Raw genomic sequence first — 12,880 nt, forward strand, 5'->3', positions numbered from 1 at the left:
GGTAGGTGATTTTAGTGACACATTAATTTGTTTGTTAATTTGTTGCATTTATCTTGTAGTTAAATCTTGCTCTTACTGTAACATCACTATTAATTGTCGTTGTCGGCATTGCTCATCATTTCCATTCCACAATGGTACGAATTACCAGATAGCTCTTTTGTACCGTAATTATTTCTAATTAATATATCCGCATAATTTTTTTTTCCCATTCACGTTTTCTTGCAATGATATCCCTAATTTTGCCAACTGTCTATAATTACGAAGGACCATATCTGTCCTTACTCTGTCCCGGTGATGGGACGAACTAGAACTAATCATTGATATCCAATTTCAAAATCAATTAAAAAAATCATCTGAATTAAACATTAATATTTTCCTTTCTGATTCTGTAATGACATTGTGAATTTTATGTGATAAGAAGACAAGACGGAAGGAGAATAACGACACATTAGTTTTTGTTCACTATAGCCGCTGTATTTTCCATTCAAAGTGACATTTTTTCGAAGGATTTACTTTACCATCGTTTTGACATTCAGCACGATGTTAATGATACAATTATTAGTGTTTTATGGCACTATGATCTCTGTGACGTCAGACAGAGCATGTGATGTATGTAGCTGTATAGGTACCGTGGTAAACTGCTGGGACATGGGATTAAAAGACATTCCGACGGACATCCCAAAGAATACAACACATCTGTAAGTACCTTCATTCAGCATATATAATAAGTAACACTCTTGTAATGGATCATACATCGATGTCACTACTGCATGCAGTTTTGAAACGACATCAAAATACGGGTGGATATTATTCTGCAGTCCACACAAAGAAAAGAAATAGTGAAAATGAACAGTAAGCAATATATTTATTTCTATAAATAATTCAAGAATAAGATAGGGTAAACACGGATTCCGAAAACAATAAGGACATGATTGCATGTTTGGAAGAGCTCCAAAACCAAAATATTTACAAATCACGGATATCCATGTCCTAAATCACAATGTGTCGGTTATGCAAAAGCATCCGCTAGTAGTGTTTCCGGTTATGGGTTAAAAGAGAACAACACGTCGCGTCGAGAGGCAGGTATATCTGCTGTTTTCATGTTTATAATAATGTAACCACAGTTGACGAAAATTGCCTATATAGTCAGCTGTAGAAATGATTAAAGTACACGGAATAGCCACAATTACTCATATTTACGAATTTCGCTCCAGTTTTTTTTTTTTTTTTTTTTTTTGGCACTCTAGTTTTCTTTTTAGCTCCCACAAGTTTATTGTTATTTTGAAATTCCAAAAGGTTGGCTTGAGCATCACTGAAGAGACATTACTTGTCGAAATGCGCATCTGGGGCATCAAAATTGGAATCGTATACGTTTTACATTTGAAATGGCATGACGACACAAACTGATATTCCTGAGATGAAGAGGTTGAATTTGGAATATTTTTTCACGACTCTCGATTGTCAAAGTCAACATCGACTCAATCATCTAAGCAGTAGAAATATTTTGACCACTTTAGGAACGATTTGTGCATGTCCGCATTAAAATATTCTACTATTCTTTATATTGGTGCTTGTATTTTGCCAAAGTTCCTATCACGTGAGAAGAAAAAAATAGCTCTCTTTGGTCTTAAATTCGATATATCAATATATCAATGATGTTTTGTCTATTAACAATAATAACTTTCATTCATATGTCGATTTGTTATATCCCTGTGAGCTAAATATAAAGGACACCACAGAGTCGTCCACTTCAGCTTCATACTTAGATATTTTATTGAAAGTAGACATTAACGGCAAAATGACAACTCAACTGTATGACAAACGGGATGATTTCACCTTTTCCATCGTCAAATTCCCATATTTATTTAGCAATATTCCATTATCATCTGTATATGGTGTTAATATATCTCAACTGATTCGATATACAAGAGTTAGTTTTCCTGCATATAGTTAGTTTTTAAATCGAGATAAGCTACTGAGAAACAAGGTGATGATACAGGGGTTTCAATAGTCTCGATTGAAGTCAGCATTTCGAAAATTATATGGTCGTTATAACGATCTAGGTCGCCAATACAACTGATCACTGGGTCTAATGCTGTGTGACGTGTTTTATACCGAGTGTTAAGCCGTTGTTGGCACACTGATTTTGACTGCAGATAATTCCGTTTACCTGAACAGGATATAGTGTTCACGGCGGTTGTGACCGGTCAACAGGGAGTACTTAACACCCCCCCCCCGGCACCTGATCCCACCTCTGGTTTGTCCAGGGATCCGTGTTTGCCCAAATATCTATTTTAAATTGTGTATAGGAGATTTGAGATTGATCACTGTTCGTTATCTTCACCTTGCATCCAAACAGGTCAGGTAACGCTTTATGGAATACGTTATGATTTAATAGATTGGTTATAATTAAGGGGGAACGTCGTTATTGACCTTGACAATCGAGAGTCGTGATGACTATTTAAAATTCAGCCTCCTTCTGTTTTATAACCGGAAACACTCCAAACGAATTTTTTTGCATAGCCGATACAATATGATTTAGGACATGAATAGCCATGCAAATACAGCCAAGAAGATTCAGAATAAGACAAACTTGTATCAAACAATTAATTACACTGTTTTTAAATTCCGTCGGCATACTTGTTTACATTGAACGCATGTTGAATTGTGAAAGTCGTACGTATTCAGTTTGTGCAGAATCTGAGCGTGCGGAATTTACAACGGATGATATTTTGATAAATCATGTAGCATTGGTTACTGATCGTATTTAATATTAAAGTTAAATCCATTCTGAAGATGAAAAAAAAAATGTCAAAGAATTTTTGGGGTCAGAAACACTTTTTTTTCAAATAAAAACGTCTTTCGGTGTACTGTTTTTAGCACCTTTTTTATGGAGACCAGTAACATTAATTCGTTCCCTTGAAATATATATCTCAAATAGGCAAACGGGCTAATTCCTTGTCAAAATTAGTATGTAAAGAACGGTTAAACAATCTGTATGGAACACATCAGGCAGCATTCTACCCAAAGTGTGTACCTCAGTGTTAAAATATATAAAATCTGAAAGCAAAATACAATATTAATGTTCACGTTCACAAAAGAAACGTGTAGATTAGTTCAACATGAATATACGTGGAATGAAAGGTTCAAGTAACTTGTGTAATCCCAGAAGCTAGTGATGTATCGATCACAAACTGACTGTTTTATTTCTATGTATGTTATCCTATCATCATACATTTCAGATCGCGAGATATATGTAACAGTTGTCTCAACAACTTAACGTTCATGTTATTGAATTGTAGGAATTTAAAATAAAGACATTCTTACAGGGTTTGACATTTACTCTTTGAGCACTAAACCAATCGAATTAAACTATGTTTATTAGACCTGGCCTTAGATTCAATAACCCTGACAAACAATCAAAAAATATATTGACAAACTTTACGTTTGAATTAAAACGTATTTCATCATAGACAAAGTCTCATAATTGATGTTTTCATTTGAAAACATGATATTTTCGGAATCTTTAGATTATACCCGACACGGACAATCTTCAGTCCATTAAGAATACGACGACCTCGACCATTTAATTTCTTTCTATCTCATCAATTTGTTTTGTTTCTTCCATACGTTTTCTTCTCTTATATTGGGACATATTTCTATGCGGACACAAATCCGTATTTAAATAGAAAAAAAAGGCTGTAAGACGTAGTTTCTAAATCTCATCAAACTCCCTTGCATTAAATAGTAATAAACCGTGTTCAATTAAAATGAGTTCAATTTTACCTCTCATATATCTAAACCAGACAAAAGTTTACACACTTTTTGACATTAATTAACAACGAGTATATGTCGTAAACATAACTTCCGACTGCGACTTATTGATTACATCTAAGAATACATACTGTGTCATCACGCGTTTTACATCTGTTCGCAAATACCTTACACTTATTCTCTGGTTAAGAATAAAATGCACAGTGAAACAATCTGAATTTGAATTCATTTATTTTTAAACACGGCCAGTCAGATTAGTACGCAGCTCAGTAAAGGATATTCGAGAAAAACCACAGTGCTGTTATAAATGTACCTCTGTGCACTTCGCACCATATGACGTCACAATGTAAAAGTACGTCACAGCGTACATTTTCTGATAGCTGTATCGCGGGGAAAGTGTCATAATATTTTGTCGTTATTTACTATTGTTATCAAGTGATAAGCTGTATATGTGAACACATTTCTTGTCAAATAATTATATATATTATTCCTTTATGATATAAAATCATTTTCCATTTTTAAGATATGGTATGCACGAAGGTGATATTCATATTATATTGTGACCTTGAAATCGCCCCCAATCTGAATGACTGATGTGTTTAAAATGTCCCTCATGTACATAAATAATATCACACTACATATCGCACACTGATTTTGACTACAGCTGATGTCATGTATATGATCAAGATATAGGGCTCACGGTGAGGGTGACCGGTTGGCAGGGAATGCTTACTCCTCGTAGGCATCTGGTTTCCTATAACGAAGAAGTGATATATCCCATACCCCTTAAGTAATACAAAATGGAGAGTTCGGCATACACGGGACCCTGGGTATACCAGAGATGAGATCTGGTGTGTAGGAGGAGTAAGGATCCCATATCTATGTAAATATATAAACAATAAAATAGTGTGACATCCTATTTTGACTTTGCAATAAAGATAAAAACCTTGAGCACTGAAGATAGGAAAATTAATATTAGATATAAGTTACCTATATTTCTATCAGTTTTTTAACTTTTTTCTTTTCATCGCACAAACCTCTAATCGAAATGAACGCATTTTGCGCATATTTTGACTTACGGGGATTTGGTGGCGCATAAACCAAATATACACCATAATTATATAACATCCTTATACATTAACAACATCCTTCGTCATCGGAATCCCCAGTATTGTATCTCAACAGAGTTTGACATTTCCCTGCATTTCCAAATATATTCCCGTTATTGTATTCAGGCATTTTAATTACAAACCAACTTTATGAAGTCTACATATAGACATATATATATACATAAACAACCTAAATACTTTTATATTCGTGTTCTTTAAACTATATGGCTGTCATAACTGGTGATGGTGATATTATTTCGAATAAAGACCTAAAATCACGTACTATGATAGCCCATCAATTAAGAAAACATCGTTCTTTCAATTGGAAAATAATTGCATGCATATTATGAATTCGGTTAAACATCATGCTCAGGCTATGGGTTAAATATGAAAGGGAAGAACTTTCATCGAAATGAAATAGGTTGAAAAAACATATCAAAGGAATATCTAAATAAAATTTTAGACGAAAGGAATCAAAAGTTGTTACCATCTATTCGTCTGTGTTTACTGAATTAGAAGTGATAAAAATCATATAGATTAAATGAGAAAAATGTTTTAGTTCCAGCTAAAAAAATGCTGATAGGGCTCTTTATTACAACTGAAATTTAAACTAACTTGCCATTGATTTCACATCTGATAATCCTATTTACACCCCTTACCCTTTCAAAAGACGAGTTTCTAAAACCATGATTCGATTTTAAATATATTTCATAACCAAGAGAATGCGACGAATTGAAACAATACAGGTATCGTACCTATGCTTTGCTCGCAAACTTCACAAACCCTTACAAAAGTACCTTGCTGGATCCAGTGTATGTTTTATCCAACCCCTATTTTTGCTCCTCACGAAACTATTAGGAGCTGTGATAGAATAAGTTCAATCCTGTTGTGCTACACCATACAACAGAAAAATATGAAATCAACTGTGGATCCTAAAATATTGTGAATAACCTTTAGAAAATTGGAATTCAAAAAATAATTTCTAGTCAACAACATCAAAGCTAATGACATTTCAAGGCCTCGGCCACACTTAATGAGTATACTTGTCTATCATCAGGAACAGTTGCTTCTTCAACAAAAATAGTTAAATGAATTGTATGCATTAAGTGATCAGTCATTCAAAAATAACTTTGTACAACACCCCTTTGATTGTACGCACGCGTACTCCGATGTTGACATGAAAAAGAAGCTGTAATCCCTCATTGACAATATGTTCGTAGTATTTGATAATATGGTCTTTCAACATTCTCTTGTATTTCCCACGGTGTAACATATGATCCTTTATTAGGTTGGTATTCTGAAGAGAAACATATTCAATTGATTAATTCGTACATTGAAAATATATGTTATCGTGGTCGTACTATTTACATTTAAGAGAAGCTGTCAGTAATCATTGAGAATTTTCTTTCAAAAGGTGGAAAGTGCAAAAATCACAAATCTGAATGAAACTCTCACACTTTTGTGTATGGTGATAATCAATGTTAAAAAAGTGAAAATTACAGGAACCATGCATCGTGATACATTGGCAACGGACTGCACTCACAGTTAAATCATGAGATGTTGAATTTTTAATCTTTTCACAAATATTTCTAATAAAGCAATTTCCCAGCAATGTACAGTGAATGAAAATTTAAGAAAGCACTTGGATTATTGTACTTGTCATTTAAAAATGTGTATTTTCTTGCTTATTCTTAAAAATAAGTCATAAATTAAGGTAAAAAAGAGCATTTATGACTTTTTTCAGACACTATTTTCTATGAAACGCAGCAGGGTTGACATTAATTCTACATGCCGTTTTTAAGACATTTATTTATAGTACCAATATAGTAAATAGAAACAGTTAACAAATTTACCCTTTTTTGTAAAACCCCTCAAAACTCTACACTAGGGCCTACTATTTTACACAATTATTACTCCCCTTGGTGTTAACTCTAGAATTAAAGGAAGACATGAATGGATATCACTTTGCAGACAACATAACAAATTCTGGATGGCCAGTAAGGAACTCATTTAACAGGAAACTTGAACGGTGGTTTAGAGATTAGACTATTTTTCTGTAAATTAAATTTGATATGTTAGTTAATAGTGAAGTTAGAATTCATTTAATCATTCCAAATTCATACAAACTGTCCCAATGACAGATATATCTAGTAACTTATTAGTAAACACTAGTAAATAAGATTCCAAGTATGTCTATTGTAGAACACTTGTTTCTCTTATTTAAAAAATCAAAGAATATCTAAATCATTTTCTACACTCAATCAGTATCAATACTGACGTCACACTTTCACCTCATATTACGTCATACTCAGCATGCATTGTGATGCACTTTTTGTGTATTCAAGGTATTTCATTCTCACTGATATAATTCATCTTCTATCAAATGGTCAATGTAATTTCTATTATAATGCAATTCATATTTCAAAATATTGTACACGTAACGATGTGGATTGTTGTTCTGATGAGAAGGGGAATGGGGTATTTTGTTGGTAGATCCTCTAACAAATATCCCATTTCTATATCATTACGCTATGGGTATAGCACACACGTTTTCCAACTACAAATTATGTAATTCATGTATTTTATATCGCATCAATATTTTAAATGTAATAAAACAAATCACTTCATAGATATTTCGATATAGAAATACTTGAGGCCTACTTATTCCAATATTTTACATGTATGCAAGGTGAAGATAACGAACAGTGATCAATCTCATAACTCCTACAAGCAATACGGAATAGATAGTTGGGCAAACACGGATCCCTGGACACACCAGATGTGGGATCAGGAGCCTAGGAGAAGTAAGCATCCCCTGTTGACCGGTCACACCCGCCGTCAGCCCCATATCCTGATCAGGTAAACGGAGTTATCCGCAGTCAAAATCAATGTGCCAAGAACGGCTTAACAATCGGTATGAAACACGTCAGACAGCATTTGACCCCATGCGAGGTTGTACTGACGAACTAGATCGTTATAACGACCATGGAATTTGCAAAATGCTTACTTCAATCGAGACTGTTAAAATCCCTGTACCATCAACTTGTTTGTCAATAGCTTACCTCGATTTAAAAACTGACTATACTCAGAACAAGCTCTTGCATATCGAATCAGTTGAGATATATAAACATCATATGCAGGTGATAATGGAATATTGCTACATAAAAATGGGAAGTTGACGATGGAGAAGCTGAAATCATCCCGTTTGTCATACAGTTGAGTTGTTAGTTTGCCGTTAATGTCTACTTTCAATAAAATATATAAGTATGAAGCAGAAGTGGACGACTCTGTGGTGTCCTTTATGTTGAGCTCACAAGGATATATCAAATCGACATATGAATGAAAGCTTTCATTGTTAATAGACAAAACGTCATCGATACATCTAAAAGTCGAATTGAAGGTCACAGCGAGAGATTTTTTCTTCTCATGTAGAAGTTTTTGAATAAATTCTGCTTCATATGAATATAAAAACAGGTCAGCTAACAAAGGAACACAATTGTATCAAACACTCAATTTCTCTATTTTCAGTGAGTAATCAATGTCTCTTAAAACCAGGCTCGTAGAACCAGGATAGCGGTGGGGAGGGGAAGGTGTCCTATTTTTGATTATTTTTACTTTATTTTTTTTACTTACCCCCCCCCCTTCCCTAGATTTTGCATTCAAAGTTAGGGAATGATAACACTATTTAGGTTTCAATTCTTATAGCCATGCATTTGGGGTGAGTGTTTTTTTAATTTTTGTTAATTTTGATTGCTTGTCAAGAATTATTCGAAATTCCTCTGGGTTTTTTAAATTTATTTTTATCCCGAACATCCCCTTCATCAGCTGCCCCCCCCCCCCCCCCGGGAAATTATAGGCCTAATATGTGTCAGAAACTCTCAAATTTAGACCAATGACTGTAAATGTGTTAATGACTTATTCATCTTCCGAAGACCCCCAATGTCGGTTTCAAATGAATTTATAAAACCGGAAACCGATATAAATCCTAGATATCATGTTACGAAGATTGCACAATTTGACTTCAAATCTGCTGCCTAATGTGATATATTTGCATCTGGTAACCATTGTTTAATAAACATGTGAATAGCATGTGAACTTTTCATATTTGGTTAAATTAACACATCAATCAGTGCCCCGGGATCCGTGTTTGACCAACTATCTATTTAATTGTTTACGGGATCTATGAGATTGATCACTGTTCGATGTTCGTTATCTTCACCTTTCATTTTCCTTTGGGGTACCTCAGCAACTAAGTTATTTTCTCAGAGTTATCTCTCTTGGATTTATAAATAGGATTACCAGACGCACAGATTTTTCATACAGAATCTACCCAAAAATATTCAAGTTTTTCATGACTGTTTACTAGTCTGTAAATTATATATAATGAATTATGATAGGGTATAGCCTAATAAATTGGGGGAAATATCACAAATCCTCTGTTTAACATCGACTTAACAGTGTAAACATTGCCGCAGCGGAGGATCATGCATTTTTAGAAAGTGGATTTTTGTAACGTTTATATTGAAAATTAGAATTTTTTTAACCTCAGATTCATGGATTTGCGCTGCTATATCTACTGTTACCTACATGTTTTATTTCTGCCGATCCGCTGCGAAAAGAAACATTCAGATTCTTAAAATTAAATATCAAATTCTATAAATATTTTATCCAAACCAAATCTAACACGTGGTTTTGAATCACGTGCGTGTACACATGGGGATATGTATCTTTACGTATGGCACTAGGCCTACGTATCGTCAAATCTTTGTGACGTTATTTCTTTGTTCTCTTGAATATGCCATAAGGACCTTTTGTCATGGGCGCAATCATATATAAACTATAGAATATATAAACCACAGCAATATCTGATTTAAAAAAAAAACTACACAGGTTCGTTAGTAGATAAAGATATATAAAAGTTTAATTTAAATCCAAATGCAGTTTAGGTCAACTGATTAAATATGAAGGTCATTAATTAATGTATGTGACCTTGATATTGCAGGACAATGTCATTTACAAGGTTCAATATAAATGTTCTTCACCTAAATTAGATCATTAGCCTAGTAATTAGATAGATTTTCGAAAATGTAGCTGAACATGAAAAAAATTGGTGTTTTGGTAAGGTCAGTAACAAAAAAAAAAAAGAAAAGTTGTTTAACTGATTTTATTTTTTTGAATAAAAATTTAACATTTGTTATTTCTTTCTATATGAAAAACCTTTCATGATTGTGTTGCGTTTCTGAAAAAAAGTTAGCTCAATAATGTATTATTTTATTGAATTTTTGACTGTATACAATGCAAGGTATGTTGGTTGCCATGAAGCCATTTTTAGCTGAGATATTTTAATTTCTTGTTCAACAAAATTTTATATAAGCCTTTTTTCATTTACCGTAAACTAAAAAAAAATATGCATCTTATATTCTTAATTGTATTTGTTTTGGACTTTAAAGAGGTATATTCCACTGTTTTTTCAACGACTTTGTCCTTGTTACCATGGTAACAACAAAGTGATCAATAACTGTCTTATTGAGTTTAAGTGACTCACACATGTGTTTTGAATGATTTTATCAATAACGCTGCATAAACTTGTAAAATTTTTCAATATTTTTTTTTGCACTTTCCAAAAAATTCTCCATGATTACTGACAGCTTCTCTTAAATATGTCAACGGCGTTTTATCTATAAAAAAATGTTATTTTCATTTATATTCCGATTCCAAACATTCCAATGACCTCCACTATTGGGTCACTGTTAAATAGTTGTTCGGCGTATCATTATTTTTTTTTTTTATTTAATATAATATCAACAAATATATTAATCATTCATCAACACTATTCCTTTACGTCAACAACATTCTAAGTATCCAAATATATATTATACATTCATAAATTTGCAATGCAATATATAATACAATTTTATCCTAAAGGAGGAAATATATTTTTACATCAATTATATTTTAGTTATAAATGTGTTTCAAAGGGTATGCAATAAAGTTTACTATAGTTAGATTGAATTGTCAAGTCATGCAAAGCTATTGTTTATCACATGAAAGGCTACCTTCGTTTACCTGTAACGCACACTACCATATACACCAAGAGTCATATTGTCTCCAGGCAAACACATTGTGAAGGAGCCGTCTCCCTCCAAACCGGGCCTCTCATATACAAACTTTCTTAAATATATCTTCACTACATATATTTGAATATGATTGTTCTACAATATATCGATATGTATTTAACGCCCGTTTCACATAGATATATTAATTTTCACTGTTACAAGAGAGTTCAGTTAGTCTACAATTCATTGTATATTGATATATCTTCAGTAAAATGAAAAACAAAATATTAAGAGCTTCTGATAGAGTTGTTTCATTACAAAAGCCTATGACGATATGTGTCCAAGATATGTCAATATCTAATACATTGTTAGTCCTTTTCCATATTCTTTTAGACGTTCTGCCGGCATATGTAAGGTGTTCTATGTTTTTGATTTCACCAGTTTTCACAATATTTTTGTATATTTGGATTCCATTTGTTAACATTCAAATTATTAATCAAAAGTTTATGTAACCATTGATAGTTAAACTCTGATATTTGTTTATCTGAATTGTTTCGACTTTTAATAGATAAATTGTCTTCCATAAATATTTTGGAATGTCAAACATCCCCGTCCAAATGTCTCTGTGATTGGCTTAAAAAAAATTGTTATCAACTAATATGCTATATTAGAAAGATGATTTAATATTCAATGTATTAACAACGTTATCTCCTTTAAATAATATATGCATGTAAGGTGAACATAACAAACAGTGATCAATCTTATAACTCCTAAAAGCAATAAAAATAGATAGTTAGCAAACACGGACCCCTGGACACACCAGGGGTGGGATAAGGTGAGTAGGAAGAGTAAGCATCCCCTGTCGACCAGTTGTCTTAATGTTGATATAGGAAGTCTTTCTTTGCAGTAAGATATACCGTTATAACGGTTGAACATTGTTTTCAAATTATAGTATTCACAGATAATATTATTTCTATGAGAGTTTAAATCTTGAAAATATTTTAAATCGCTAAATACACCATTATTATCATATAAGTCTTTGGTGTATAGAACTCCTGACTTGATCAGAATGAGAAATTAAATTGGGTGATATTTTTTGGAACTAAAATCAGTTATTTTTTTCAAAATTGGTAAAGATAAGGAATCGTATGAAATAGTCATAGAGTTATCTTTAATCATTGTGGTTTTGTTAGGAACGCAAATTACTTCTTTATAGAACAATGTCAGAACCGTGATGTCTTTATATTGTTGTACAGTTCTTAAGTTTGTTTTAATCAGATATCGCAGCGATATATTTTCTTTTTGAAAAAAGCCACCACGATGGCCGAGAGGTTAGATCGTTAGTCCTTCATGCGGAAGGGCGGGGTTCGAATCCCCGCCGTGACAGACATACGTCGTTAAAACAAGTAGTGACAGTTCCATCGCCAAACGCTCGCCATCAGGTGTGAATGTCACGGGTTCTCGGATATGACCTTAAACACGGATGACCCATGCCACAGTAGGTGTGGCACGCTAAATAACCTCCACTATTCAATGGCCATAAGCGCCGAGCATAGGCCTAAATTTGAAGCCCTTCACCGATCTTGGTGACGTCTCCATATGAGTGTAAAATTATCGAGTGAGAAGTTAGGCAAGAAAAAAATCAATCAATCTTTCTGAAAAATATGTTCAAGAAATGCTAAGAGACTGGATTTAGTACTTAGCAGACGTGCAATCCAAGACGCTTTTAATGAGAAAAACTTGGATTCAACATCAATGATATTGATTCCACCTTTCAATTTCTTTCCAATAAGTAGATTTCTTTATATTCTTTCCCCAGTATTACATAGAACATTAAATATCTTACTGTTCAGTTCCTTAAATATTTCATCAGGCGGATTAAAAATTATCGATACATTGTATTGTAATTTAGAAATAATGAGATTATTGATAAGTCTTGTT

General features: G+C 33.2%; 1 protein-coding gene across 1 annotated transcript in view; it reads left to right on the plus strand.

Annotated features, from left to right (window-relative positions):
- Positions 1-593: 593 nt before the first annotated feature.
- The window catches only part of LOC130049293 (leucine-rich repeat-containing protein 70-like), a 1,034,056-nt gene continuing 1,021,769 nt past the window's right edge, over positions 594-12,880 (plus strand). Inside the window, exon 1 of the mRNA XM_056146708.1 lies at positions 594-698. Within this exon, the coding sequence (XP_056002683.1) occupies positions 649-698 (50 nt within the window). The 5' untranslated portion in view covers positions 594-648. The remainder of the gene's footprint in view (positions 699-12,880) is intronic.

The sequence above is a fragment of the Ostrea edulis genome, chromosome 8, assembly GCF_947568905.1.
Source record: "Ostrea edulis chromosome 8, xbOstEdul1.1, whole genome shotgun sequence".
Taxonomy (NCBI): Eukaryota; Metazoa; Mollusca; class Bivalvia; order Ostreida; family Ostreidae; genus Ostrea; species Ostrea edulis.